Source organism: Panthera leo, chromosome B3 (genome assembly GCF_018350215.1).
Source record: "Panthera leo isolate Ple1 chromosome B3, P.leo_Ple1_pat1.1, whole genome shotgun sequence".
Classification (NCBI taxonomy): Eukaryota; Metazoa; Chordata; class Mammalia; order Carnivora; family Felidae; genus Panthera; species Panthera leo.
Window position 1 is genome coordinate 44302852 of NC_056684.1, and position 26908 is coordinate 44329759.

Genomic DNA, 26908 nt, shown 5'->3' on the forward strand with positions numbered 1-26908 from the left:
CAAATGAGTCATTTAGGCACCCCCCCCAAAAAGTAATTTTAAATTGTATTACATGATTTTGAATATTTAGTATCTCAGGAACTCTGAAAACTTTATTGGAGTGTTAGATATTCACTTCAGACCTTGTATCGGAATGATCAGACTTCCTTAAAACCAGAAAATCAATACTGCTGACTCCATCAAACAATGTAAGTAAGTAAGGGCTTAATCATGGTTTCCTGTATTTTTAACCCCAGTTGAAATTCCTACTATCCTTTGCCCATTTAGTCATGAGCCTTGGCTCAGAATGACCTCTAGCTGTTCAGCTCCTCTCAGTAGACCCAGATTTGCCTTAGGCTCTGAGGAAAATACTTAAGTAGAGGAGTTCCAAAATTTTTTTCAAATTTTCACATTAGTGGCATCAACCAAATAAATATATACCATCTCTAGTGACTATTCCTTTTTACCTGTTTTTATACCAGAATGGTTTGCCTAAAAACAGTCACACCTCTGCATTGACATTGTCCACAGATACAGAATACATGGGATATGTGTTACATTTCCTCTTCTGTGGTTACACAATGACTTCAAATAGCTATGAGTAATTGAATGGATTGGCCAAGACAGAATGTCTTACTTCCTTTTTCTAATGGTTAACTGTATTCGTTATTCTCACATTGGGCTTCCCTGTACTTTGATTTCATGTCTCATACATTTGTCAAATTGTAATTACTTATTTACCTCTACTACACCTTGAGGTTGGAGTTACCATTTTTCCTATTATGAGTTTGCTGTAGTCCTACCCTAGTGCCTGGCATATAGTGAATACTCAATGTTTGTTAAATTGAGTGAATTTGTCTTGGGAGTTCCTTGATTTTTATAGTTAGGTACTGGCTGCTTTTTCAAGACATGGACGATCAAAATCAACTAGGCATTTATTTGTACTATTTTAATAAGCATTTTAGCAGTTTCATAGAAGTGTAAAACATTTGATGAAAAAAACATTCATGTAAGTGATATTTACAGAGGAAAGATGGGGGCACTCAATGTAGGGACACATCCTGGGAACAATTTCTCAATTAGGAGTATTGTGAGTTACACTGTTTTTTTTTTTTTTTTTCATTCTGTTTCAATCTTAACAGTTTTTCTTAGATTCCTTCCTTTGGAGCTACAGCATAACCTGAATATTAAAATTGTTTTCTTTACCCCACCCTAGTTGCTATAGCTGATGAGTCATAGAAACCAGAGAAGGGAAAGACCAGTGAAATCATCTGGTTCATCTCCAAATTAGGGAGTGGAGGCTTGGGATTTGGGGAAGACTAACCTCTCATTTAAAAAGGGGGGAAAAAAACCAAAAAACTGCAACTAGAGCTGATTAGAGCAGCTCACCCATCTGTCTGTCTTTTGCTTCTAACCCCATCCTGAGATCTACCCTATTAGAAGACAATCAGGAATTCTTTCCAAGGGCCCCAGGAATACCAGATGCCAAAGTGTTAAGAAGCTGAACTAAAATTGTACTGCCTGAGTAATAAAGTTGGATTATGAATCTTCCAAAGATTATTTTAATGGAGTCTTAAAGAATTTGAAACTCTGTTTTAGTAAGACTTTATAAATTTAAGAGCTAGCAAAGGACTTACAGATGGTCTGGGCTAACGTGTGCAGTTCCCAGATGGAGAAATTAGGATGGAAATGATGAGATTACAGGTATGCCTAGGTCAGGAGTACAGGCCTCCCAATCTGTTTCTCTTTGTGTCAGAATAGCCCAGGATCCTCCCTCACAGTGCTCTCCTCCATCATCTTCCTCTCCTCCTCCTTCTCTTTTGCATTATTTGAAGAAATGGCATGAATGATTTACCACTGGTGCCTACTCTTCATGTCACCCGAGTCCAGGTATCACATGTCCTTGGGCCACAGAGGCAGGTACATGCCACTTTGGCCCCACCTACAGCCTTTCTACCACACTCCTTGCTTCCCTTCTGCTTGCTTCTGTGTTGTTTCAGCTACTGAACCTTGGCTTCTTCTCCTGTCCAGAATCTGCTTGTGTCCTGTGGACTTTTTAACAAGTCATAGTGTCCTTTGCCCCTCCCTTGGTACCTATCTTAGATCTACCCCACTGCTGATGTTCCTCCATAGCATCCTGCACCGTCTCTGGTCTCTTGGGTTACAAAACTGGCTCCATACTGCTTTTTGCTAATGTCCCCTTACAGAGTGGGGAGGAATATTTGTACGCTGTCAGTAGTGATAGCGTCTGCATACGTGTGTCCCCAGGGTAAATCCCCTTATCTAGTTACCTGAGTGTATCACACATTCACATTATTAGAAATCTAAGTTCCTTTGCAGCATTAGAGATATTCAGCAGTTTCCTGTTATTTTTATTTTGATAATATTCTACACAGACTCATTTTACTATAAAGTGATGTTTCTTTCACAGCCATAGCTATACATTTTTTGAGTAACCTAAGGACTAAAAACGTGCTGGGATCCATGATCCAGCGTGTGAACTAAAGCAACAACTATATATGGATATATTCAATTACACAAGGGATACTCTTCCCAATTTGGACAAAAATGGAATGTAAAGAAATGGAATGGAATGAAAAGAAGAAAGCTGATCATATTTGATAAAAGTCATCTAGTGATCTACTTGTAAAGTGTTACAATTTTGTTAAAGTACTTGCGTTTAGAAAGTCTATTATGCTTATTTTAATGAGTAGATAAAACCTGTTTATGTCTAGTAACATCCATGTGCACATACATGATTAATGTGCCTAAATATACTACATTTGCACATTAAGGAGTGAGTTTTAGAGCCCAAAGAGAACTTGAAGATTTTCTAGTCAAACCTGTTTTCTGCAGTTTGGGGAAGGCTTATCTCTGCTCCATGAAGCTTCAGCTGAGATGGCTCAACTGGAGACTGGACGGTCCACTTTCAAGATGGCTCACGTAGCTGGCAAATTGGTACTGGCTGTCAGCTGAGGACCTTGGTTCTTCTTCATATGACTTTCTCCACAGGTTACTGCTTGGGTTTCTTCATGGCATGATGGCTGGATTTGAAGGCAAGCATCTCAAGTATGTAAGGTAGAAATGCATTCATGATCTAGCCTCAGAAGTCACACAGAGTGATTTCTGCAGTTAGTCTGTTTGTCAAATAGTTCATGATGCGGTTCTGGGATATGGGGATACACTCTTCCCCTTGATGGAGAAGTGGCAAGATTCTAGCAGAGCATATGGGATGGGAAATATTGTTGTGGTTATCTCTGGAGAGTATAACATGTTCTGTCTTCGGGCTGTCACAACAAACTACCATAGATTGTATGGCTTGTAAACAACAGAAATTAAGGGGCACTGGATGGCTCAATTGGTTGAGCGTCCAACTCTTGATTTTGGCTCAGGTCATGATCTCATGGTTCACGGGATTGAGCCCTGCATCGGGATCGGGATCTGTGCTGGCAGCATGGAGCCAGCTTGGGATTCTCTCTTTCTCTCTCTCTCTCCCTCTCTCCCTCCCCCTCCCTCCCCCCAAACCTCAAAATAAATAAACATTTTTTAAAATCTCTATTAAAAAACAGGGTGCCTGGGTGGCTCCGTCAGTTAAGGGTCCGACTTTGGCTCAGGTCATGACCTTGTGGTTCACGAGTTCAAGTCTCACATGGGGCTCTGTGCTGACAGCTCAGAGCCTGGATCCTGCTTGGGATTCTGTGTCTCCCTCTCTCTGCCCCTCCACCACTCATTCCTCTCTCTCTCAAAAATAAATAAAAATATTTTTAAAAAATCTCTATTAAAAAAACAACAGAAATTAATCTGTCACATTTCTGGAGCCTGGATAGTCCAGAATCAAGGTCTGTTGAGAACTTACTTCCTAGTTCATAGATGGCTGTCTTCTCACTGTGACTTCATGTGGAGAAAGGGTGAGGGAGCTCTGTGTGGCATCTTTTATAAGGACACTGATCCTATAGGAGTGCTCTGCTTTCATTTCCTAACTGCTTCCCAAAGGCCCTAACTCCAAATACCTTCTCATGGAGGATTAGGTTGCAATATATGAGTTTTGGGATGAGAAAAACACTCAATAAAATACAATAATTTTTTGCTTTCCTGGAGGTTTTTATTTGATAGTTTTTCTTGACAGTCTCACTAATTCATTCCCAAACGACTCAGTAAAGCTATTCATTTCTTCTTAGTGCCTTCAAACACCTTGGGCAATTACTTCCTCCCACTCCTTTGAGGCCTCCTTGCTAGAGCCTCCAGTTATCTTCTCCAGTCTAGACTGTTTGCTCTGTATACCTGCTGCATAGTTGTTCTGAGTTCTCTCCTCCTCATCTTTCTGAGATTTCTTTTCACATATTTTTGCATTCAGTCCCCAGTTGTCTAGATCCAGTGCTTCCTATTTTTGCTTTATTCTCTTGTTTTGGTGGAGCACGTCATTCAGGAGCCTCCGAAGAAAGGGTATGTAATGTGTAATGGGATGAATGGTGATGCTCAAATTATGTGTCCATATCCCAAGCCTCAAAATCTGTGATTATTTCCTTATCTGGAAAAAGGATGTTTGCAGATGTAATTAAGTTACAGATCTCAAAATTAGAGCATTCTTGATTATCCACGTGGGTCCCAAATCCAATGACAAGTGTTCTAATAAGAGACAGGAGCCAGGGGTAGGGAAGGTGTCTGGGTGGCTCAGTCAGTTAAACATTAGATATCAGCTCAGGTCATGATGTCATGGTTCGTGAGTTCGAGCCCCATATTGGTCTCTGCACTAGTAGGGGCGCCTGGGTGGCTCAGTCAGTTAAGGTCTCTGCACTGACAGTGCGGAGCCTGCCTGGAATTCTGTCTCTCTCTCTCTCTCTGTCCCTCCCCAACTTGCTCCAGCCCATTTGCTCACTCTATGCTCTCTCGCACGTGGACATGCACTCTCTCTCAAAATAACTAAATAAACTTAAAAAAAATTAAAAAAGACAGAAGAGGAGAAGACAGAAACAGAGAAGAAGACCATGTGAAAATGGGGAGATACTGGAATATTGTAGCCACCAGGTATGCTGATAGCTACCAGAAGCTGGAAGAGACAAGGAAGGTTCTCTCCCAGAGCCTCCAGAGGGAGTATGGCTGTGCGGATACCTTGATTTCATACTTCTGGCCTCTGGAACTGTAAGAGAATACATTTCTGTTGTTTTAAATCCCGAGGATTGTGATAATTTGTTATGGCAGCCCTAGGAAACAAACACAGGGTCCAGGGGTATAAATATCATTTTTAAAATTCTTTCTTTCTTTCTTTCTTTCTTTCTTTCTTTCTTTCTTTCTTTCTTTCTTTCCATCCAAGTTAGCATATAGTGCAATAATGATTTCAGGAATAGATTCCACTGATTCATTCCCTGTGTATAATACCCAGTGCTCATCTCAACTGTCTTCCTTAATGCCCCTTACCCATTTAGCCCATCCCCCCACCTACAACCCTTCCAGGAATCCTGTTTGTTCTCTGTATTTAAGAGTCTTTTATGTTTTGTCCCCCTCCCTGTTTTTCTATTATTTTTGCTTCCCTTTCCTTATGTTCATCTGTTTTGTATCTTAAATTCCACATTTGAGTGAAGCCATATGATATTTGTCTTTCTCTGACTGACAAATTTTGCTTAGCATAATACTCTCCAGTTCCATCCACGTAGTTGTGAATGGCAAGATTTCATTCTTTTTGATTGCCGAGTGATACTCCATTGTGTGTGTGTGTGTGTGTGTGTGTGTGTATACACATACATACCACATCTTCTTTATCCATTCATGTGTCAAAGGACATGTGGGCTCTTTCCATACTTCAACTATTGTCGATAGTGCTGCTTATAACATTGGGGTGCATGTGCCCCTTCAAAACAGCACTCCTGTATCCCTTGGATAAATACCTAGTAGTGCAGTTACTGGGTTGTAGAGTAGTTCTATTTTTAATTTTTTGAGGAACCTCCATACTGTTTTCCAGAGTGGCTGCACCAGTTTGCACTCCCACCAGCAGTGCAATAAAGATCCTCTTTCTCTGCATCCTCCCCAACATCTGTTGTTGCCTGAGTTGTTAACTGAGGCATTCTGACTGGTGCAAGGTGGTATCTCATTGTGGTTTTAATTTGTATTTCCATGATGATGGGTGATGTTGAGCATTTTTTTCATGTGTCTGTTAGCCAGCATTTTTGAAAAATGTTTCTTATGCATGCATCCTTGATTTACAGTGGGATGGGTATAGAATTCTAGTTGCAAACTAATGACTTCATATTTCTTTCCTAATACATTTATAAGTTGGCATTCCTCTGTAAATAAGAGCTTCCTTATCCTATCTTTTGTGTATTTTTTTAAACTATCAATTTAGACAATTCAGTGTACTATAATCAGTTCCTATCATTTTTCCATCAGTTCCTATCATTTGCTCAGATTATCCCAAAATTTAGCGAGGAGAGCCCCTTAAAATTGGCTTTTGTGTCTTTTTGATAAATTTTTTAACACAAAGCTCACCATGTATTTTCTCTGCCCCATTTCTGGAACCAGCCCTTTCTCCTAGCAGAATTGTTTCATTTACTGGAAAATAGTATTTAGAAACCAAGATTTGAATGCTGAGTATAATGCCATTCTTATTTCTTACCCTTCATGTATGACCTTTAAAAATTTCTGGACTCTTTTAGGAATTTCTCCCTGTTTCCATCCAGTGTTCTGAAATTTCATGGTAATGTGCCTTTGTGTGTTAGGCTTATTTTGTTGTTGTTGCTTTTTTGTTTTTTTCTATTTATTGTGACTTTTTCAGTGTAAAATCTCATGGCCATCGGTTCTAGAAAATTGTCTTTATTTCTTGATGATTTTCTTCCCTTTGTTTTACCTATTTATTCTTGCTAGAACACCTATTATTTGAATGTTAGATTTTACAAATACTCTTTTCCTCTTCTGGCCACATATTCAAATACAAGCCATTATTATGTACTGATTATATGCAGCAGGGCTCAGAGAAATAACAGCTAAATGGTTAGAGAGACTTTAAGCCATGTAACAGAGGACTTGGAGCCAGCCTTTGTGTCACTGAAAAAATGGTGGTATGTGAAAAATATGGTGTAATGGAAAGGCAGAAACATATATTCTAGTCTCAGCTCTGCCACTTACTAGTTTAAGTACTGTGGTAGATTGTTTGCACAAGTGATTGCCAACATTTCCTTCTACCCCTCTCAACACCTGTCACTTCCTTTATGAAGAGGTAGAATCTATTTCCCCTCCCCTTGAATTTGGGTTAAATGACTTGCTTTTTGAACAGTGGGATACAGACAAACTGACAATGTTACCGTCTAGGCCTGGAAGCTTCCACTTTCATTCCTAAAAACTATCAACTACCTTGCTGCAGAGAGGCCCTTTTGGATCTTCCAGACTCACCTGGGTCTCCCTAGCCACTGCTAAATAGACCAGAGATGAGCTGACCCAGTGAATTCTGCCCTTTGCAGAATCATAAGCAAATGGTGGTGGTTGTTTTAAGCCTCTAAGATTTAGAGGTGGTTTATTTCCTAATATCAGTAACTGAAACAAATTAGTACCAGATATGGAGTGTTGCTGTAACAAAAACCTAAAATATGTGGCATTGACCCTACTGCCAGGCAGTAACCAGACAGTAGATGGTTAGTGGATGTTGAAAGAGTAGTGAGGAGGTTGGAGAAAAAGGCTATGTATTGGCAGAATGTTTAACGCTACCATTGCCTATGGTAACATCAATGATAGAAAATGTGCCCAATGAACTCTGAATCTAGCCAAGGAGGTTTCCAGGAAGAATCCTGAGAATGGTCATCTTTTTGCCTCTTAAGATTAAGTATAAGAGGGGGAAAAATCATTAAAGAAAGATGTTTGGTTTCCAAACAGAATTGTTAGCCAGTACAAGGTTTACAAAGTAAGAAATGGCCTCGGGATAAAGATCAAATCATGTGTGGCTACAAAACCTTCTTTTATTTTTAAGATTTCAGAGAGATTTAATGCGGTACTTTGAAGACTATCTCAGGTCTTTTAGGAATCTTAAGTGCTTTGGTCCAGCCTGACAAGCACCAAGTAGAGAGAGAGGTCTGTTTAAAAAAAACTTTTTTTTATGTTTATTTATTTTTGAGAGGACAGAGCGTGAGCAGAGGAGGGACAGAGAGAGGGGGAGACATAGAATCCAAAGCAGGCTCCAGGCTCTGAGCTGTCAGCACAGAACCCTATGTGGGGCTCGAACCCATGAACCGTGAGATCATGACCTGAGCGGAAGTCAGATGCTCAACTGACTGAACCACCCAGACACCCTGAGAGAGGTCTGTTTTTAGCAAGCATAATACATGTGAATTTTGGAGCGTGGAGTTAAACCTCATTACGATTTACAGAAGACCCATAATGTTTTTGAGAAAATTGTATTGGATATAAATTTTGGAGCCTGGAATGAACTTCACTAAGATTTATAGAAAATCCACCGAGTTTTAAAGATAATTTTTATTAATAAAAGAACTGTCAGCTTGGACACAAACAGGACAAAACGAAAAGTTTCTGGACCTTTGAGTTTCTACTGGCATGAAGCATATTGAGAGAGCTACTCAGCCACAAATATGGGCCATTCTTATTTATTTATTTATTTATTTGTTTATTTATTTATTTATCTATCTATCTTTATTTTTGAGAGAGAGAGAGACAGAGTGTGAGTGGAGGAGGGGCAGAGAGAGAGGGAGACCCAGAATCCGAAGCAGGCTCCAGGCTCTGAGCTGTCAGCACAGAGCCCGATGCAGGGCTCGAACTCACGAACTGTGAGATCATGACCTGAACTGAAGTCGGATGCCCAACTGACTGCACCACCCAGGCACCCTAAATATGGGCCATTCTTAAGGAAAAGGAAAGACATCTCAGACAGTGTAATCAAGAGGCTGAAAAGCAAAGCCCAACACTGAGAAGACAATGGATTGAAGCAATGATCAGCAAACTACAGCCCATGAGGCCAATCCAGCCTGTTGCTGTTTTTGTATAGCCTGCAAGCTAAGAGCCCTGGCACCTTCAGCTTTTGCTTCTTGAAAAGCCAGCACCATTACTACCCTGGTGTAGAGATGAGGACCTGGAGGATGAGAGACCAAGAGACAGAGAGACCTAGCCTGCTCTCAGACGTTCTAGCAACCCCTGCTGAGTCACTAGACAAATGGGTAAAGCCACTTTTGATTTTCCAACCTTAGTTGAGCTGCCCCACCCAGCATCATGTGCAACAGAGTCAAGCTGTCCCTACTGAATCCTGTCCAAATTGCAAAATCATGAGTAAATAAGCGGTTATTTATGTTTTAACCACTAAGTTTTGGTGGTAATTTGATACCCTGCAATAAATAACTTGAGTGCATTATTTAATTTCTGGACTGGGTAGGAGATTTTATTTGGGTTTCAGGTTCTTCATCTATAAAAATTAAGGATTGGGCAAGTTGGTCTTGAGATCCCTCTCTGCTCTAACATTCTGTTACTGTGTGAATAATTCTCTTCTATTATTCTATCCTTTTAGTGAGTGCTTATCATTGCTAGGTAGGTATTATTAGCCGTGTTGAGGTACAGCAGACAAAGTGTGAGTAAAATAGAGGCTTTAGGGGTCAGTATGCACAACAGTAGACCTCATCTGAGATCCTTTGTAGTAAACATCCTCCCCAACTATGGGGGGAATAGAAAGGAAAAAGAGAATCTTTGCACTAAGAGATTAAAAAGTTCTTTTATACTGGCAGAATTGGTCCCACGCTTCTCAGAAATAGCAAACCATGGCTTCTAATAGTTTCAGCTTTATGATACTATCAGTGTAAATTTCTGTAGCTTGAAGCAAACTCTGGCTATTGCCCAGATCTTTATGAATTTGCTGAAGTCGTAACTAAGATAAGCAAAAAACAAACAAACAAACAAACAAACAAAAAAACCCCACAAAAAACAAAAACAAAAAAACATTCTTTTGGATACTTGGTGGCTTTAATGTATTCCATGATTTGAATTTAATCTTATGCTGTGTAGAGGCCCCACCACACACAGGTAGGAATAAGAGGCTATGCACCATGCCCTGAAAGGAATAGAAAAGAGGTAGAATTCTGTCCACCTGTGTAGTCTGTTTCCCTTTCTGTTCCAAAATGTTCTGAGGAGTAGGCAGATAAACACAATTTCTGCCTGTAAGGCTTTCAGCCTAAATTTAAGAGCTGTATATAAATGTAAAGGGTGGGGGGGGGGGGGGTGCCTGGCCGGCAGCCTGAGTTCTTGGTTGTGGGTTCGAGCCCCATGTTGGGTGTAGAGATGACTTAAAATCATTTAAAAAAATGTAAATCAGAAATTGTACCAAAAGAGTTGGTTTATTTTCTATTTGTCCTTCTGATAGGGCCTATTATGTATAATTACAAGGGAATGAACTGGGTAACAGTGAGCTCAGGGGTGAGTGTCCATAGACCCCCTTTGTGGCTAGCCTGCTAGGTTACCGTGAGCATGGCAACCTGTGTCTCTTTGCTTTCCTATCATTTTCTGATTCCTAACAGTGAAATGAGGCTCAACTGGAAAGTGAAAATAGACCTTACAGTAGATGGAAGATTAAAACAGAAGCACGAGAAGCACGAGGAGTAGAGAAGAGTTTGGTAACTGGTGAGAAAGGAAGTACTTCAAAGGTGCAGGGAGACGTCCTTGGGATTCTTAGTCAAACATTCCTGCTAGTTTGAAGTTTGAATGCAGTATTTGAGTAGTCACACACAAAATCACGTTTGCTTACATGTTTCCACTGTGGCTTGTGGAAAATAGCAGGGAAGAAAAAGCAAGAAACTGAGCAAAACCAAAAAGGCTGCGGAAGAGCGGCAGTTATGAAAGAGGGAAGGGAGGAACTTCTTTGTTGGAACTCGAGGCTCAAAGCCACCGGCCCCACCCAGTCCGGACGGCCTGCCACGAGGACGCGCAGGGTGCGGAGCGGGGTCGTGCGAGGCGTGGAGAGAAGCTGAGCGGACCGCGCTCCGGAAAACGGGCTCCTCCCGGGCGCGAGCGGGGTGGGATCTTGGCTCCTGGCTTCGGCCTCCCACCCGCTCCTCCCACCCCAACCCTGGCTCCGGGCCCGACTTCCCGCTGCGAGGCCCCGGAGAGCCAGTCTTTGCAGGGCAGAACCCGGCGGATCGCCCGCCCCACTCTCCTCCCGGGAACTGCTGGTCAGAGGTTAAGCTAATATGTTTGCAGACGGTAACGGAGAGCTTGAGCTGGATGCCAACGGCCCCTGTTGAGGGGAATCCCGATTTATGTTTCTTGGAACAATTCTTCCTTCCATTGCACTGATGCCTAAAAAAAAAAAAAGAAAAAGAAAGAAAGAAAAAGTGACTTAACCAAGCTCCGAGCCTACTAAAGACTTGCTAATTTATTAACTTAAGCCAGGGCTGGGACTCGACGTGGCGCTAAAAAAGTAAAAGGAGGGAAGAAGAAACGAGCTGATACGTGGGCCTCAAGGAAGCCTCATTGGTGTTTTAATGGAGGGCAGGGCCGTGGGCGCGGGGGCAGCTCCCGCGTGGCGCTGCTCCGGAACGTTCCTGGGCGAGGCCGCCCCAGTGGGCGGGCGGGTCGGGGAGGGTGAGTCACCCGGACTCCGGGTGGGAGCGGGCCGGGGGAGGCGGGGCGGGGCGGGCCTCGCCTGCACCGCGAGGATGTGGCGGCTATAAAAGCCCCACCCAGGGCAGCCAGCTCTGCTGCACAACTGGGGACGCTCGCTGCTCTCGGCGCCCGGCCCAGGTAAGCGGGGCGCGCCCCGCCCGCCCGCTATGGCCCCGGGGCCGCCGCGCTAGCGGGGCGGGGAGGAGCGGAAAAGGAGGCAGACGGCCTGGCAAAGAGGCTTGGGCCACGGGAACGGCCTCGGGAGGCCGTCCAGGAGAGGGGGCTGGAGGGACGGTCCGCACGAGGTGGAGAGCGGCGCAGTAGCAAGGTGGTCTGGGCAGGGGTGAGGGGGACCAGTTGCGCCCCGGCGTTGGGGGTGCGGGGCAGAGGGAGGGGGTCGGGTATCCCCCCCGCAGTGCTCCCTGGAAGCTTGGAGAGGGGCGCCAGGGAGGGGAGCGGAGGGAGGCCCTACATTCCAGACGCGCCGGGCGCAGGCGGTGGGCAGGGTGTGGCTGCTCGGGTAGCCTCGGCTCCCAGGCGGGGCGGTCTGGGGGGCATTTCCCTCCATGTTTAATAAAAGCTTTACGGCCATCTAGAAAGTAACCCCCAGCAGTTTCAAGTTACTTTACTTGAAAAACAAAACAAAACCTCGCCTTTGTGGAACTTGTACCGACCCGAAGGAGGAAAGCAGCTGGCGCGGGGGGGGGGGGGGCGGTTTGGGGTGTGGGAGTTTGTAGTAGCAACCGCTCTACCCGATAACACGAAACAAAGAAGGAAAAAAAAACTCAGCTTATTCTCCTTTGCCTAGATTATCTTGTAGGAGAGCAACTTTTGATTTCATTGTTATCTGGAGAGTATCTTGGTTGACCATTTTTTGCGTCAGGAAGTAAGTGTCCCCCAAGCTTGGGGGAAGGGAAGGAAGAGGGTTGTCCTTGACTGTTACTCCCGGTGATGCAGCAGTGAGTCAGGGACCAGGATACAGAAAAGGGCGTGGCCCCCTGGGCTGCTCCAGGCAGCTGGGAGGCCGGTCTCAGCCCCTGGAGCGGAGGGCTGGATTCCATCAACTGGCTGTTGAGAAGGTAGGGAGGAGGACATCAGTTTCCTTACCCATGAAAGTGGCTTCAGGATGCTCGCTCTTACCTACACAGGGTTATCATTGAAGATTAAAAAAAAAAAAAAAAACACATTCAAAAGTAAATATGTAAAGCATACTGAAAACACGAAGTGCCCCACAATTGCAGATTGTCACTTTTCGGCTAAGATTTGCCATTTTAATGCTGTGGGTATTCTGAATCTAAAAGAGCAGTGGCTTCATGGGTACAAATGGTCTTTACCTAAAGCCATAAGATCCTAGAGTCAAGGAGTCTGGGCCCCTGAGTTTAGACTGACTCTACTGATGGATTCTGTCCAAAAGTGGGTTCTGCTGTGCTGGTCTGGAACTTGGAGATTTAGAATGCAGAATGCACTTTCTCATTGAAACAATGTTAGAGAGGTGCTTAGGTTCCTAATTAACATGGATTGTATCTAAATTCTGTACTGATAGTACATGCTTAATTTGGTGGCGGGTGATGGTGAGGAGGAAAGGTGGGAGGATAAAGGAGGGTATGTGGGTAGGAAGAATAAATCACTGAAATGTCATTCTGGAACTTTCCTTAATTTTAAGGTTGGCCCTGATTAATTATTTTAATTGGAAAATTAGATCTTTGCCCCCTCTCACCCCCCAATTTGTTTTTTTTTTCACCTACCTCCTGTGTCCTTAGTGCCCCCCTTCTCTGACATATTGCAGAAGCCATTAGGCTTATCCAGTCCTGTCTTCCCACATCAGTGTACTTACACCCAGCTAGAGACTACCAAATTGAACCAGTATTTATGAAGTTAAGAGTGGTTGGTGATCCTGAAATCCTCAGCAACCCAAAGGAGTTGTATTATTTAAAAACCAAGAAAAGCTTGTTAACCTAAACACATCTATGCTTTATAAAGTTAGAGGCTATGGAATTAAGGAACCGCATAATTACAACATTCAGGCGTTGTGAGGGAAGATCCCAGATGAGGCCAGGTTCAGAGAGGCAACCTCTGGAGAGGAGTCCTCTGGCCTGTGACATTAACACATTTCAGTTTAGCACTTCTCTTTCTTCTGAGTCCATCTCTTATCTAGATGCTTCAGGGGTTTCTCCAAAAGTATCCATCACATCTGTAGTAAAAGGGTGTGACCATCAATGTGCATTTTTGTGATTTGGAGACCTCCTGGATTTTGTAATTTCCCACAGAGCCAAACAGCCTATCTGTGGCAAATGCCCAGGAAATACTGCTTGCTCACTGGCTTTGATTAGGTTCTTGGTCTTGGATTGCATCTTAGTATTTAACATTTTGTGTCTTTCAGCTATTAAAGGACTGTATTGATTGACATTATGCTGGCTCTCACGGCCATTAGTTTCCTGACTAATTTCTGATTTAAGTAGTTTTCTTGGCAAGGTAGGTAGCCTTCTATAATTGTTATTGATTTTGAGGGCTGTAGGCTCTTTCTGCACCGTCGGAACTGGAATCTTGCACTAACACACTCTTGCAGGCTGTGGGCCTGCAGAGGCATTTTTTGTTAATGGAGAGTGGGCGGGTCACAAAAAGGAGTCCCAGGGTCTCCTGGGCTGCTTTGAACATCCATTCGTTCCACAGCATTTATTATGCATCTATTATGTTCTACTCACAGGTGTAGGTACTGGGTATAAAAGACTGAACAAAACAGACAAAAACCAAACAAATAAAACCAAAACAAACTCTGCTCTTAAGACTCCAAGTCTGGCAGGAAGTGAAAGAAAACAGACAAAATAAGTGAATTATATAGATAGTAGTTGGATTTTGAACTTTACATTTTCCCAAATGAATATTTAGTTTCCAAACTTGGTGAAAGCTCATTTCCCCTTTAATCCAGCTGTTCCACAAACCTGAGCATCATATTTAGCTTGCCTGTGGCAGTGACCTTTAAAGTTATAGTGACTTAACCTGCCTTCTGGATTTGATTGTTAGAATTAAATAGAAATGGAATCCTCCTCTTTTTTCTTTTTTTGCACAAAGGACTCCACCTCCCTCATTTTCCCTGGTGCCACACCCAGTTCTAGTTAGAGGCTACATCAGGAAATTCCAGTTCTTTAAAAAAGTTCTTTCCACCCGTTCACTGGTATACTTTTCCTTCTGTTGCCAGAGACAGTCTCCATCTCTTTTGTTGGGAAGCAGGTCATCAGTAGGGGTCAGGAGATGCCCAGGCTTGTTTTGAGTGACTCCACCGAGATTACCTCTGAATCTCCCTTCTGGGGTACACCCTGAAACTTTAAGTCCTCTGCTCTCAGTCTTATGAGAGAGAAGTCAGTAGCATCCAAGTAGTCTGAGTTCTAATCCCAGTTTTGGTTTGGGAAGTTCGACTCAAGGGAGTGGCTGTGATCTAGAGTCCTTGCTCTTTGTCTCCTGGCCACACCCAGTGTGCACACTCTTAACCCAGAGGGAATGGGAGTCCAGAGGCCACTTGCAGGTCCTCGTTTCCACCTCCTTCCTTACATTCCATGCTGTAGGAGATGCAGGTTACATTTCCACATTGTCTAGGGGACAGAGCTAGAGCCCAAGTGACCCTAACAGCACAGAGGTAGGGTGCTGCGGGTTGGAAGGGGCTGTATGTCAAGACGAGAAGGAGGCTGCCCCTGAAGTGATCTGCCAGGCTTTGAGAAGATTTGCACAGAAGCTGGCCGCTTAAGCATCCAGCTCAGAATATATGGAACTGGAACTGCATTTGGGATGTTTAGTCTGAAGGAGAGAAAGAAGACTGAGCAAGAGTGCATTGAAATAGGAGACATAAGTTGGAAAGACCCAGTGTGTGTAAACCATCCATAAGTGCGATTGAACGCCAACTGTTAGCTAGGCACTGCGCTCAGACCTGTGAGGAAACAGAAGTGAATGTGACAAACCCTATGAGCAGATACAATGGAAGACCACCTTCATATACAGGAGACAGGAGCACAGGGCAGGGAGAGGTGCAGGAGAAAAGTACATGATTTTTTGTATCCTGAAATCTCATGAGGATGTCAGCTGATCAAGATTGGGTGTTCCCAGAGGAGGGAACTTGAAGAACTTGGGCATAGACGTAGTAGAACTGTGCTCAGTGTATTTGGGGAAGGATTACCAGTCCAGTGTGACTGCAGTGCTAGGGGTGTGTGCGTGTGTATGTGTATACACACACATACGTATTTGTATGCGTGCGTTCGTGTGGGGCTGTGTAGGAGATATTTATGGAAAGGTAGGTAGAGTTCAGAGTCAAGATCTTGAATGCTGAGTTTAGACTCTTTCCTGTAGGCATCAGGACCCCATTAGAAATGTAATAAGTGGGTCATAAAACATTGAAATTGAACTGTAGATGTGCAGGCCTTGATTTCCCAACCCTGAAAGTGTTTCATGCCAGCTGACTTCATTCTTCCTGCCAGTTTCTTTCCACCCACTCCAAACCCACGTCAGGGGACTGACAGAGAATCTCTGAGAACAGGAGGCTGCCACGTAGGTCTGTAGGTAGCAAACAGACCCATCCTGATACAGGTCTGGCAGCAAACGAGCAAGCCAGAGCAAGTGCTGTTGTGTCCGCCCTGCTCAGTTAGATCAAGGCCACTGGGCAGAATTCCAGGATTTCTGCGGAATGACTTGGCCCTGTGACTCAGGCATTGATCAAGACCGTAAAACCAAGGAGAAAAGTATGTGTTTTCAGGAATGTTCTCTTCAGTAGAGATGCTTTGGGGTGGTGGGGTGAAGAGTGGACGGAGTACAATATGAATTCCACGCCCAGCCCCACTCATGCATTCCTCCTCCCCACTTTTGGTTTAAAATCCCAGTCTGATCCTGTGGACCTGGAACTCTGCACAGGAAAGGTTTTGGTCGGGAAACCCAACTCTCCACACTCCCAACCCCACACATTTTCGCTTTAAAAATCCTCATTTGTATCATCCAGTTCCTGATTGATTCATCATGGTTGCTAGGGCTGTGTTTTGTGGCAACACATCAACATGCCACGTAAAAACTGTAAAGTGGGTGTGTCCACGAAACTGCTGGTTTATACTCAGATTTCAGATTTGTGCAGACCAGCCCTGTTGCAACATGGTTTTGTTTGTTTGTTTGTGTGAATTAGTATTTGGGTTTTCTGGAGCTGGTTCCTAATTCCTTTTAGTAGGACTTGTTTTTGATTTGTAGTGTTGACTCTTGGGTTTGCTTTGTCTGTTTCAACTTTTTTTTGTTTGTTTTTTGCAAATTTTGTTTTAATTTTCTTTTTATGGGAATAGTTAAACCTGTTTCACTTGTACCATTTTTATTACTGCATGTTTGAAGTGAAACAGTAAAATATTTTTAAAAATGTAGGGTTTTTTTAAAAAAAAGAACAAATCCTTAAGTATCTTTTTTTAATAATCTTTTTTACTTGTTTTGAGAGAGAGAGAACATGAGCAGCAGAAGGGGGGCAGTGAGAGAATGGGGACAGAGTATCTGAAGTGGGCTTAGCCAGAGAACCCAGTGTAGGGCTCCAACTCAAGAACTGTGAAATCACGACCTGAGCCAAAGTTGGAGGAAGTTGGAGGCTTAACCGACTGAGTCACCCAGGCGCCCCCTTAAGTATCTTTAAGACAGTCCTTATGTTAAATGTAAAAGATTGTTTTTCGACAGCTGCACAGATTTCATTTTTTTTTTTTAATTTTTTTAACGTTTATTTATTTTTGAGACAGAGAGAGACAGAGCATGAACAGGGGAGGAGCAGAGAGAGAGAGAGAGACACAGAATCTGAAACAGGCTCCAGGCTCTGAGCTGTCAGCACAAAGCCTGACGCGGGGCTCGAACTCCCGGACCGTGAGATCATGACCTGAGCTGAAGTCGGACGCTTAACCGACCGAGCCACCCAGGCGCCCCTGCACAGATTTCATTAATGTCTGGCTTTGTACTCTAAGAGCTTTTCCAGTCAGGCAGTTAACTGTCTTCATTCATTAATATTTTCAAGGCCAGAGGAAAAAACTGTTCCCTTTATGGCTGGGGCAGGGAGGGGCACGGTGAGTCTGTGTTCTCACCCCGGTGGTGAATTATTTCAGACTTGTTTGAAGTAGGTGTGGCTCTTTCAGTAAGTCACTCTGTACCTCTCCAGTTATTTTCTTTAACGAAAAACTTTACCTGATAAAGAGCCATTTTAATGATCTTGTCTCGTCACCCAGCCCTTCCCTGGGAATGGAAGGTACTGGTGCGTGCAGATCCTAACTCACCAACAGATGGTATTTGCTGACTTTTTTTTCCCTTCTGTTTTACAAGTTGAAACCAGTTGGAAATCTGGGTGAGGTCAAAGTGCTGGAAAGAGTGATGCAGACTGCCATTTTCATGTTCTGTAAGAAGTCTGCCAGGCAAGGAGTGGTTGTTCTGCTTTTAAAACACTTCAGAATTTTTACACCGTGATGTGGAATAGGTGAGAGTGGATTTGTCTCATGGCTTGTAGACTTCATTTTATTCTCAAAGCACTAGGTAAACCAAGGCAGAGCTTAAGTAAGAAAATTCAGCCTCCAGGGGCACCTGGGTGGCTCAGTTGGTTAAGCTTAGTCTGACTCTTGATTTCGGCTCAGGTCATGATCTCACGGTTGTGAGACTGAGCCCCACGTCAGGGCTTAAGAGCCTGTCTGTCTGTGTGTCTCTCTCCTCTCCCTCCCCTTCTGCATCCCCCCTGCACCACCCCCTCCCCCCCCCAAAAATTCAGCCTCCACAGCAAATGTTGTGGTGAACAGATACTACAAGCATTGGTGAACAAATCACTTTGGCTTTCTGGCTCTCCAGTATTTCCACAGCCAATCTTAATTTTGCACCATTCAGAATCCAATATTTTAGGCCCCCCACAGGATACCACATTAGACATGTTTTAAACCTGTCCTCTTGGTTCTCCCACCACCCAGGGATAGACGGTCTCTTCCATTTCTTCTCCCTAGCCTTTCCCCCATGTTTCTCTGGTTGGAACCTTCCCGAGTCAGTACCTCACCAGAAAGCTCTTACCTGATCTCACCCTTATTACTTTTATCTTTCTCTCTGCCTGAGTCTTAGTCTTTGGAATGAAGAACTGTTGTGAAGTTGCAAAGGTGAAGGCCCAAGAGTCAGAGGACCCAGATTCTGGCCCTGCCTCCATTCTCATTAGCTGAGTAACTTGGGCTTATGTCTCAGGTGTCTCACTGGGGCAGGAAGGGAAGAGAGCTGGAAAGCCCTGCGGGGGTGGAGTCTGCATTTCACAGTTTTGTGTGTGTCTGTCATAGCCCTCAGTGAGTGCAGACCAAGTGTGTGCTTGCTAGGGGTTTATTGATTATTTGCACGTTACCCGTGTTTGTAACCTACAGTAGCACTACCAAGACTTTCTCTGCTTTCAAGAGTAGCGCTGCACTGGCACATTCTTATCAATCAAACGTACTATGCTAACTGATGTTTTAACAAACATTATAAGTGGCAAAGCCGACTGTTTCTTCTAGTGACTAGTCAGTTGTTCACAAAATGGCTTTGCATTGCCAGGGGATCGGATGAAGAAACAAGGGCCATATTTTATTTGTAAGGTGAAAATGTATTTGTTATTAAGCTTGCACGAAATAGGAAATATTTATTGGATAGAAAAGAACTTGCATTGAGTTATAGCAAATGTCATGGATATTGTTTTGTGGTTATTGTGATCATTTTGCTTTTTCTGCAGAATGGCTATAAATAATACAAATATAAATGTTAATTATGCCAAATACCAACTCATTTCTAAAAGTTTATTTAGCATCTAGAGTGTGCAAGGCACTCTTAAATTTGCGGGGGATCAAGACTCCATGAGGAAGATGAGGTAAAACATACTCCCTGCCACTCTGAATGGTACTTAGGCATTTGCCATTTGAATACTTGGTACATGCAGGAACTCAGTCAGTACGTTTTGCTCAGCAAAGAAGTCTGGTGGCATCAGAAAGTGCTTTTGGCATTGAAAGGTAGGAGAGAGCATGTGGGATGGCAGCTACAGCCACCCCATTAGCAGATGCCAGAGTAGTGGTAACTTCAGGAATGGGTATTGTCTCCATAACTAGAAAAAGAGGTAAAGGTAAGGGTATGGGGGAGGAAGCAGGCATCAGGGTGCTGTGGATGAAAGGAGTACAGTGTTTGGGGAGAAGCAAGTAACTATTGGGCTCAAGTCCACTTTTCCTGGGGAGTACATAGAGGGCGCTGAAATGGGGTTTCTGTGCCAGTCTTTGAGGGCTGCCCCAAGCTGGAATAAGAGAATACCATTGAAGGATGGGTTTTTAACTATGTCAATAGGATGAAATAGAAGAATTTTATTTTTTTAAAAATGTTTATTTTTCAGAGGTGGGGAGAGGCAGAGAGAGGGGGACAGAGGATCTGGAGTGGGCTCTGTGATGACAGCAGCTAGCCCGATGGGCTCGAACTCACAAACCAGACTCAAACTCAGGAACCGTGAGATCATGACTTGTGCCAGAGTTGCACCCTTAACTGACTGAGCCACTCATGTGCCCCAAGAATTTAATTGATAGTAGCATGTAGGATTGATTTGATGAAAGAACAGCACAACTGTGGACGATAAAATGGAGATGAAGCTTTGTGGCGCTTAAAAAAACCCCTATTTTCTGGCTCTCCTCAATGTGTTGTGGCTGTGGGAGAAGAATTAACAGGAATGGAGAGTGTATATCAGATTGCCTTTGACTTATACGGTAACGAGGGTCCCACGTGGGACAAGCTTAGGCAGCTGTTTGCAAAGCCAGTGCTCATGGCTGGAAAGGCAACTTAGAGGAAGAACTATGCAATAAAAACTTACTGTGCCTCTGTGGTTGAGATTCTCTAAACGTCAGAACCAATGTGAGGTAACTGATTTAAGAAAGAAGTGGGCTTTAATCCACATTTCTCTGTGAGGAGAAACAATTCTGTCTGCAAGTCTGACTTAGCGGTCCTCTGTTCAGGGTTTTGCTTTTGTTTCGGTGTTTTTATTTCTTAGCGGTTTACGGTTGGGACTAGAATTCTTCCAGGTGAGTGACAACAGTTCATCCCTTACTGCAGACCTATTGCAGTTCTGACTAAGCCTCAGGGGTGGTAGTCAGGGTCAGGATTGGGTGGTTAGTGTCCTAGGGAATTCTGCTTAGGTGATTCTCAGGCTGATGGATACTGGTGATACCCTCTGGAATGTTTCTTGCCACAAGTAGAAGTAGGAGATTTCCTGCTCTATCAAGGCAGACTCAAACTTGTTTGTCTTGACAAGAAATCTCAAACTTGGTTTTCCAGTAACCTGGCTACTGCAGACGTTTTTGGACTAGGATTGGACCATGGCATCATGGGATCCTTTAGACCAGTGCTGCCCAACAGAAATAGAATGTGAGCTGCACATGCAACTGTAAACTTTCTAGTAGCCACGTTTAAAAAAAAAAGGAAAAGAAACAGGTGAAATTAAATTTAGATCATGTATTTGGTGGAACCCAATGTACCTAACATATCATAAATACGATATATAATTAATATAAAAAAACAAAGATATTTTCTATTCTTTTTCTCATAGTAAGTCTTCAAAATCCAGGGTGTAGTTTACACTTAGAGCACATCTCACCTTGGACTGGACAGTTTTCAAATGCTTGATAGCCGGGTGTGGCTGGTAGCCACTGTTTTGGACAGTCCCGTTGGAGATGCATGACCACCCATCCCAGCATGGCATATTTGTTACAACTGATGACCCTACCTTGACATATCACTGTCATTCCAAGCCCATAGTTCACATTAGAGTTCACTCTTGGTACTATACATTCTATGGGTTTTGACAAATGTATAGTGGCTACCATTACAGTATCATACACAGTAGTTTCGTGGCCCTAACAATCCTCTGTTCATCCCTCCCTCTTTTCTAATTCCTGGCAACCACTGATCCTTTTACTGTCTCCTTTGTCTTGCCTTATCCAGACTGCCATTTTAGTTGGAATCATACCATGTGCGTAGTAGGTAGCCCTTCAGACTGGCTTCTTTCACGTAGTAATATGCACTTAAGATTCCTCCATGTGTGTTCATGGCTTCATAGGTCATTTCTTTTCAGTTCTAAATAATATTCCATTGTCTGGGTACCACAGTTTATTTATAGAGCGAGACTTTTTACAGTCAGGATTCTATCCCAGTGGTGGGACATATTTGCGGGTGGGGTGTCTGAGGGCTGAGGGAGTGGGGGTACTTGGAATAGCGGTGGTTTTCTTGAAGACAGAGGGGTGGGCTAGGAGAGAGCTCAGGATGAAAATCTTGCAAAAATATATCTATAAGCACAAATAAAGGTGAATCCTCTTTTCTTACATTTCTTACACCTCCACCCAACACAGAGCCTGGCACCTGCTTTTCGTCCAAAGTGTTGAGAAGAGTTAACAAATGTGTGTGCCAAACACTGCCTCCAAGCCAGTTTTATGAAGATACTTAGACCGTGCTAACTGTTGGAAGAGAATGGAAAGTAGGATTTGCATAGGCATAATTTCCTTGATCAAAGAATATTAAGCACAGAGAGATCAAAGTGAACGTTGCTGTAATTCAGTTGTCGATCCCACTGTTTCAGGATACAGCTCTGCTCTGTTTTCTTTATTTTGGGAATTTGGTACTAAATGACCTCTCTTGTCTCAGTTGAGATAAATTTCCTGCTACTTGGGCACTTTTCATTGGCAGAGGTTGGTGTATCAATTCCGAGAACTGTGTGATTGCAAAGCTGGAAAGCCAATTCATCAGGCTATAGTGTCACAGCCCGATTAAGTGTATTAACTGGAAGATGACTTCATTTCAGCCATTTTGAATCTTAAATACAAGGATCAGTCTTTTATGGAATGAGTTAATGTTAGAAAATCTGTCCATTGTCTTTTTCATAAACAGTTTAATATCTTCTAAACATCAGTGAGCTAAGAAAATAATTATGGATAGTAATAAGTATGGACAGAATGGGCCAGTGTGCGAATGCTATTGATTTCAGGCCACACTCATGGTTTTCAGGTCCTTTTCAATAGGTTAAATTACTGGTGAGAAATACAGAAGCAGTGGCTGGTTTGACAAGCTTATCACTTTTTATGAGAAGTGGAAGACTCAGTTTTATCCTGTTTGAACAGGTTGCATTAGCCTTGGGGAGCATTATGTTTTTATATTCACAAATCAGTCTCCCCAGGTTCTGTTTACACAGAACAGGAGAAAGACTGGCTACTTCTGTAGTCCATCCCAAATCTAAGGCATACCATCTCCCAGCTTTAATTTGCCCAATCATAAGATAGGAATTGAATCTATTTGCAAAAATTACTCTAATATCCTCAGATGAAATGGTCCAAGAAATAGAGATTAGTATAATGAATCACTGCGCTTCAGGGGAAAGGAAAGCCTCTCCATAAATATTTTCTTGTTGTACTTTTTTTCCCCAGCTTCTTTCAAAATGTCTACTGTTCACGAAATTCTCTGCAAGCTCAGCTTGGAGGGTGATGTAAGTATATCATTTTCACTTTGTGTAATTTTTGCAAATTGGACATCTCTCTGGATAACTGTGCTACTCTCCTTCTTTGTGCATCTAGGGAAAATGAGGACAAAATACAGACAGTCATTCCCCGTCTTTGTTCCCCTTTCCTTCCCCGTTACTTTTGCTGTTCCTAGTAGTTCAATTTGATAGAAATGTTATGGCACTAGAAACTTTTTGGGCATCACATTAAAATTGAACATACACTAGTGACATTGGAGTGGCTGGAGTTTTACCTTGCTATATACTTAGCATGGCAATGGTAGTAATTGTTATGATGATACATGTCTTTTAATGTCATGCCCTGGCATTTTATTAATGACTGTCATAAGCTACAGCCATCTTGAAAATGATCCTTGTGTGTTTTGGACTTCTTACGGTGTACAGGAAGTTGTTCTAGACAAGGACTTAGACGTTTGTTATTTTTTAAAAAAATTTTTTAATGTTTATTTATTTTTGAGAGAGAGAGACAGAGTGAGAGCAGGGGAGGGGCAGAGACTGAGACACAGAATCCAAAGCAGGCTCCATGCTCTGAGCCGTCAGCACAGAGCCCAGCCTGGGGCTCAAACCCACAAATCGTGAGATCATGACCTGAGCCAAAACCAAGAGTTGGACGCTTAACTGACTGAGCACCCATGTGCCCCAATAGTGTATATTTTTAACCTTTCCTCTTGGAACTTGTGCACACTGTTGTTGGCAACACTTACAAGCTGCATGTTGAGCTCCAGACAAGTCCAAGAGCTAACTAATTTATTCCTTAATGGATCTGATCATTAGATTATTTTTAGTATCAGATTTCAGAAGTTGGCTTCTCATGTAGCCTTTAGTATGATGCATTTCTCTGTGTGGAGAGATGGGCCTCCAATAGAAAATGTCATACATATCCCCCTTATTTTAATGTTTTTTACTTTAGAGAGAGACAGAGCGCAAGCAGGGGAGGGGCAGAGAGAGAGGGAGACACAGAATCCATAGCAGGCTCCAGGCTCTGAGCTGTCAGCACAGAGCCTGATGCAGGCCTCGAACCTGCAAACTGCGAGATCATGACCTGAGCCGAAGTCGGCTGCTCAACTGACTGAGCCACCCAGGGGCCAATTTCCCCCATATTTTGAAGGAAGAAAAAAAATCACTTTTCCTCAATAATTTGATTTTCAAACAAGTGGATTTTACAGGTAATAGGTTCAATTATCCATTTAGTTTTGTTTCCAGAAAATTTATAAATTATTTATAACTTTTCCCTACTCACTGTTGTTTTTGGAATAAGACAACATAGGACCTGAGAAATAAAGCCTTATATGATATGGCTCAATGACCAGACTGCTTGCCTTTGGAAATAATTGATGTAAATAATTGATTGTTTATTGTTAATAATGTTTTAATAATCTAATAATAATAATAACCTAATAATCTAAGATGTTCTTCTTAGATTTCCAAACACATTTTATAGCCACCATAATAAATGTATTACTTCAGAATAGCATTTGTCCTTACCTTTTCCTGAATGTATGTTTCATTTCCATTGATATAATCTTACGGGAGTGTTGAGGAAAATTAGATGGAAAATACTTTAAGAATCCATTGTGTTTCAGAGTTTTAAATATTAAATGGATTCAGTATTTGGCCAAGATGATCACAAGTACATTTTGAAATACTCTGTCCAGTCTTGAACTTAGATTTCTGGTTTGCCTTGGGAGATATTTGAGAGGATGGCATCATAGTTACTTACCTGTAAAACCTCACTGCTAATAAAACCAAGTGACATGGGTGCTGGGATGCCTCATAATGTGTTGCCCGTGGGTGGAAAGGTAAGTCAGGGCACTTCGGTCTGGGACTCTTCCCAGAAACCGAAGCAAGGCAAAGTCATCACATCATGATGGCTATTATGTACTTGGGGTAAGTGGTGGCGATGGACTAGTCTTGATGTTGAAGGTGGATGGTTCCACTGACAGCATAAACCAGTGTCCGTCTTCTTTTGCTTGTCCTTTGCTTTGGGACCAGGTAGCAGGGAGGAAAGCTCCAAGAGCTCTCAAGGAAGGAGAGAAGTTAACGCTTTGGAAGGAAGTGATGTAGATGCACTCTACTGTCCTTCCCTCAGTCTGGGGTGGTGGGGTGGGGTGGGCGGGAGTGGGGCCATCAGATCATTGGAAAAGGGAGAGGGTATTGTTTAAAAGGCGATAAGAAAATAAGAAGAGTGGTAGGCATAGGGTTCAAGGCATAGTGTTAAAGATAGCAGAGGAGAGGGAACGGAGAGAGAGAGGAGCAGGAACTTGGTGAGCAGAAAGAGGTTGTGGGCCGTGAGGCCTGACCACCTTAGTGCCATGGCTTCCCTCGCTTATCTGATAGTCTAAAATAAGCAGGCCAGCATTTTACATTTACATTTTAAAGAATTGTGAGCCCAGTGTTACAGGCCCAGTGGAAATTCATATGCCTGTAGCAAAAACTTGGCTAAACACACTTGTCATTCAGGCATTACCACATTTTCAGCTTGTTTCACATTGTTGCTGGCCTAGTTTAATGCTTTCCAAAGCCTTACCAGATAAACGCCCAGTAACATGGGAATAGGCCTAAGCTGAGAGCCAGGAGGCCCAATTTTGGGTTGTGTGCTTTTGAGTGTGCACCAGAAATAGGGTAAGTGGAAATAGACGGTGTATTCTAAAGTAGCTGAGCCTTTCAAGACAAATTCTCATTAGAAATGATGAAGTTTCTTATCCTCTGTGTGATGGGCACATTGATACTTCCCTAGTTACCTAGTTTACGAATGATTTGAATTGTTTAAAGAAACAATGGAAAAAAGTCCATTTTAGGGCTGTTTCAGCTGGAGGGTTTGAAATGTTTATGACTTGAGTGTGTTTGTCTTTCAACCTCAGCACTCCACTCCCCCAAGCGCATACGGGTCGGTCAAAGCATACACCAATTTTGATGCTGAGCGTGATGCTCTGAACATTGAAACGGCCATCAAGACCAAAGGTAGGTGACTTTTGTCTTCCTCTTGTCAGGCTCTGATTGAGGCATTTTTGTTGTCTCTTCATTCTCCCTCAAATCTCCATATACTGCCCATTTGAAATTGTCATCGAGCCTTGATGGAGTGGATCTATGCCTTCCCCACTCCACCCCACCCCTCCTTCCCTCCCTCCCTCTTCCTTCCCCACTTTGAAGAGAAGACTTGAAACATGAGAAAGTATTTTAAGCAAGTAGCCCAGTAACATGCGAATAGGTGTAAGCTGAGAGCCATGAGGCCTGATCCCCTGCATGTGTGTTTTGGGCTCAACTCTTCACTTGGAGGCCTCAGCGCCTCTTTTATAAGGAAGAGGTTGGTCATGGTGATCCGAAAGAGCCTTTTTTTGTCCTGGATCCCCTTGAATTTTGTTACATTTGTTGGAAAAATGCTGGGAAATTTTTACTGCTTTGCTTTTAGATTGATCTAATGAACAAAAAATTCAGACCTTTTTTTTAACCCTATTAGTTACGCCCCTTCTTCTGCCTGGAGCTTGAATTAGAAAAGCTGTCAGAATGAGTGTTTCCTCAAGTTCTAGGATGAGTAAGAGAGGGCTGGGGGCATATGAGCTTCCCTTAGAAATACAGCAGATGAGGGGCGCCTGGGTGGCGCAGTCGGTTAAGCGTCCGACTTCAGCCAGGTCACGATCTCGCGGTCCGTGAGTTCGAGCCCCGCGTCAGGCTCTGGGCTGATGGCTCGGAGTCTGGAGCCTGTTTCCGATTCTGTGTCTCCCTCTCTCTCTGCCCCTCCCCCGTTCATGCTCTGTCTCTCTCTGTCCCAAAAATAAATAAAAAACGTTGAAAAAAAAAATTTAGAAATACAGCAGATGAAGCATTTAATTG

The 26908-nt window shown here is 43.1% G+C and overlaps 1 protein-coding gene across 1 annotated transcript in view; it reads left to right on the forward strand.

Annotated features, from left to right (window-relative positions):
• Nucleotides 1–11593: 11593 nt before the first annotated feature.
• The window catches only part of ANXA2 (annexin A2), a 43491-nt gene continuing 28176 nt past the window's right edge, over nucleotides 11594–26908 (forward strand). Inside the window, exons 1-3 of the mRNA XM_042941861.1 lie at nucleotides 11594–11694; nucleotides 22986–23044; nucleotides 25939–26038. Of these exons, the coding sequence (XP_042797795.1) occupies nucleotides 22997–23044; nucleotides 25939–26038 (148 nt within the window). The 5' untranslated portion in view covers nucleotides 11594–11694; nucleotides 22986–22996. The remainder of the gene's footprint in view (nucleotides 11695–22985; nucleotides 23045–25938; nucleotides 26039–26908) is intronic.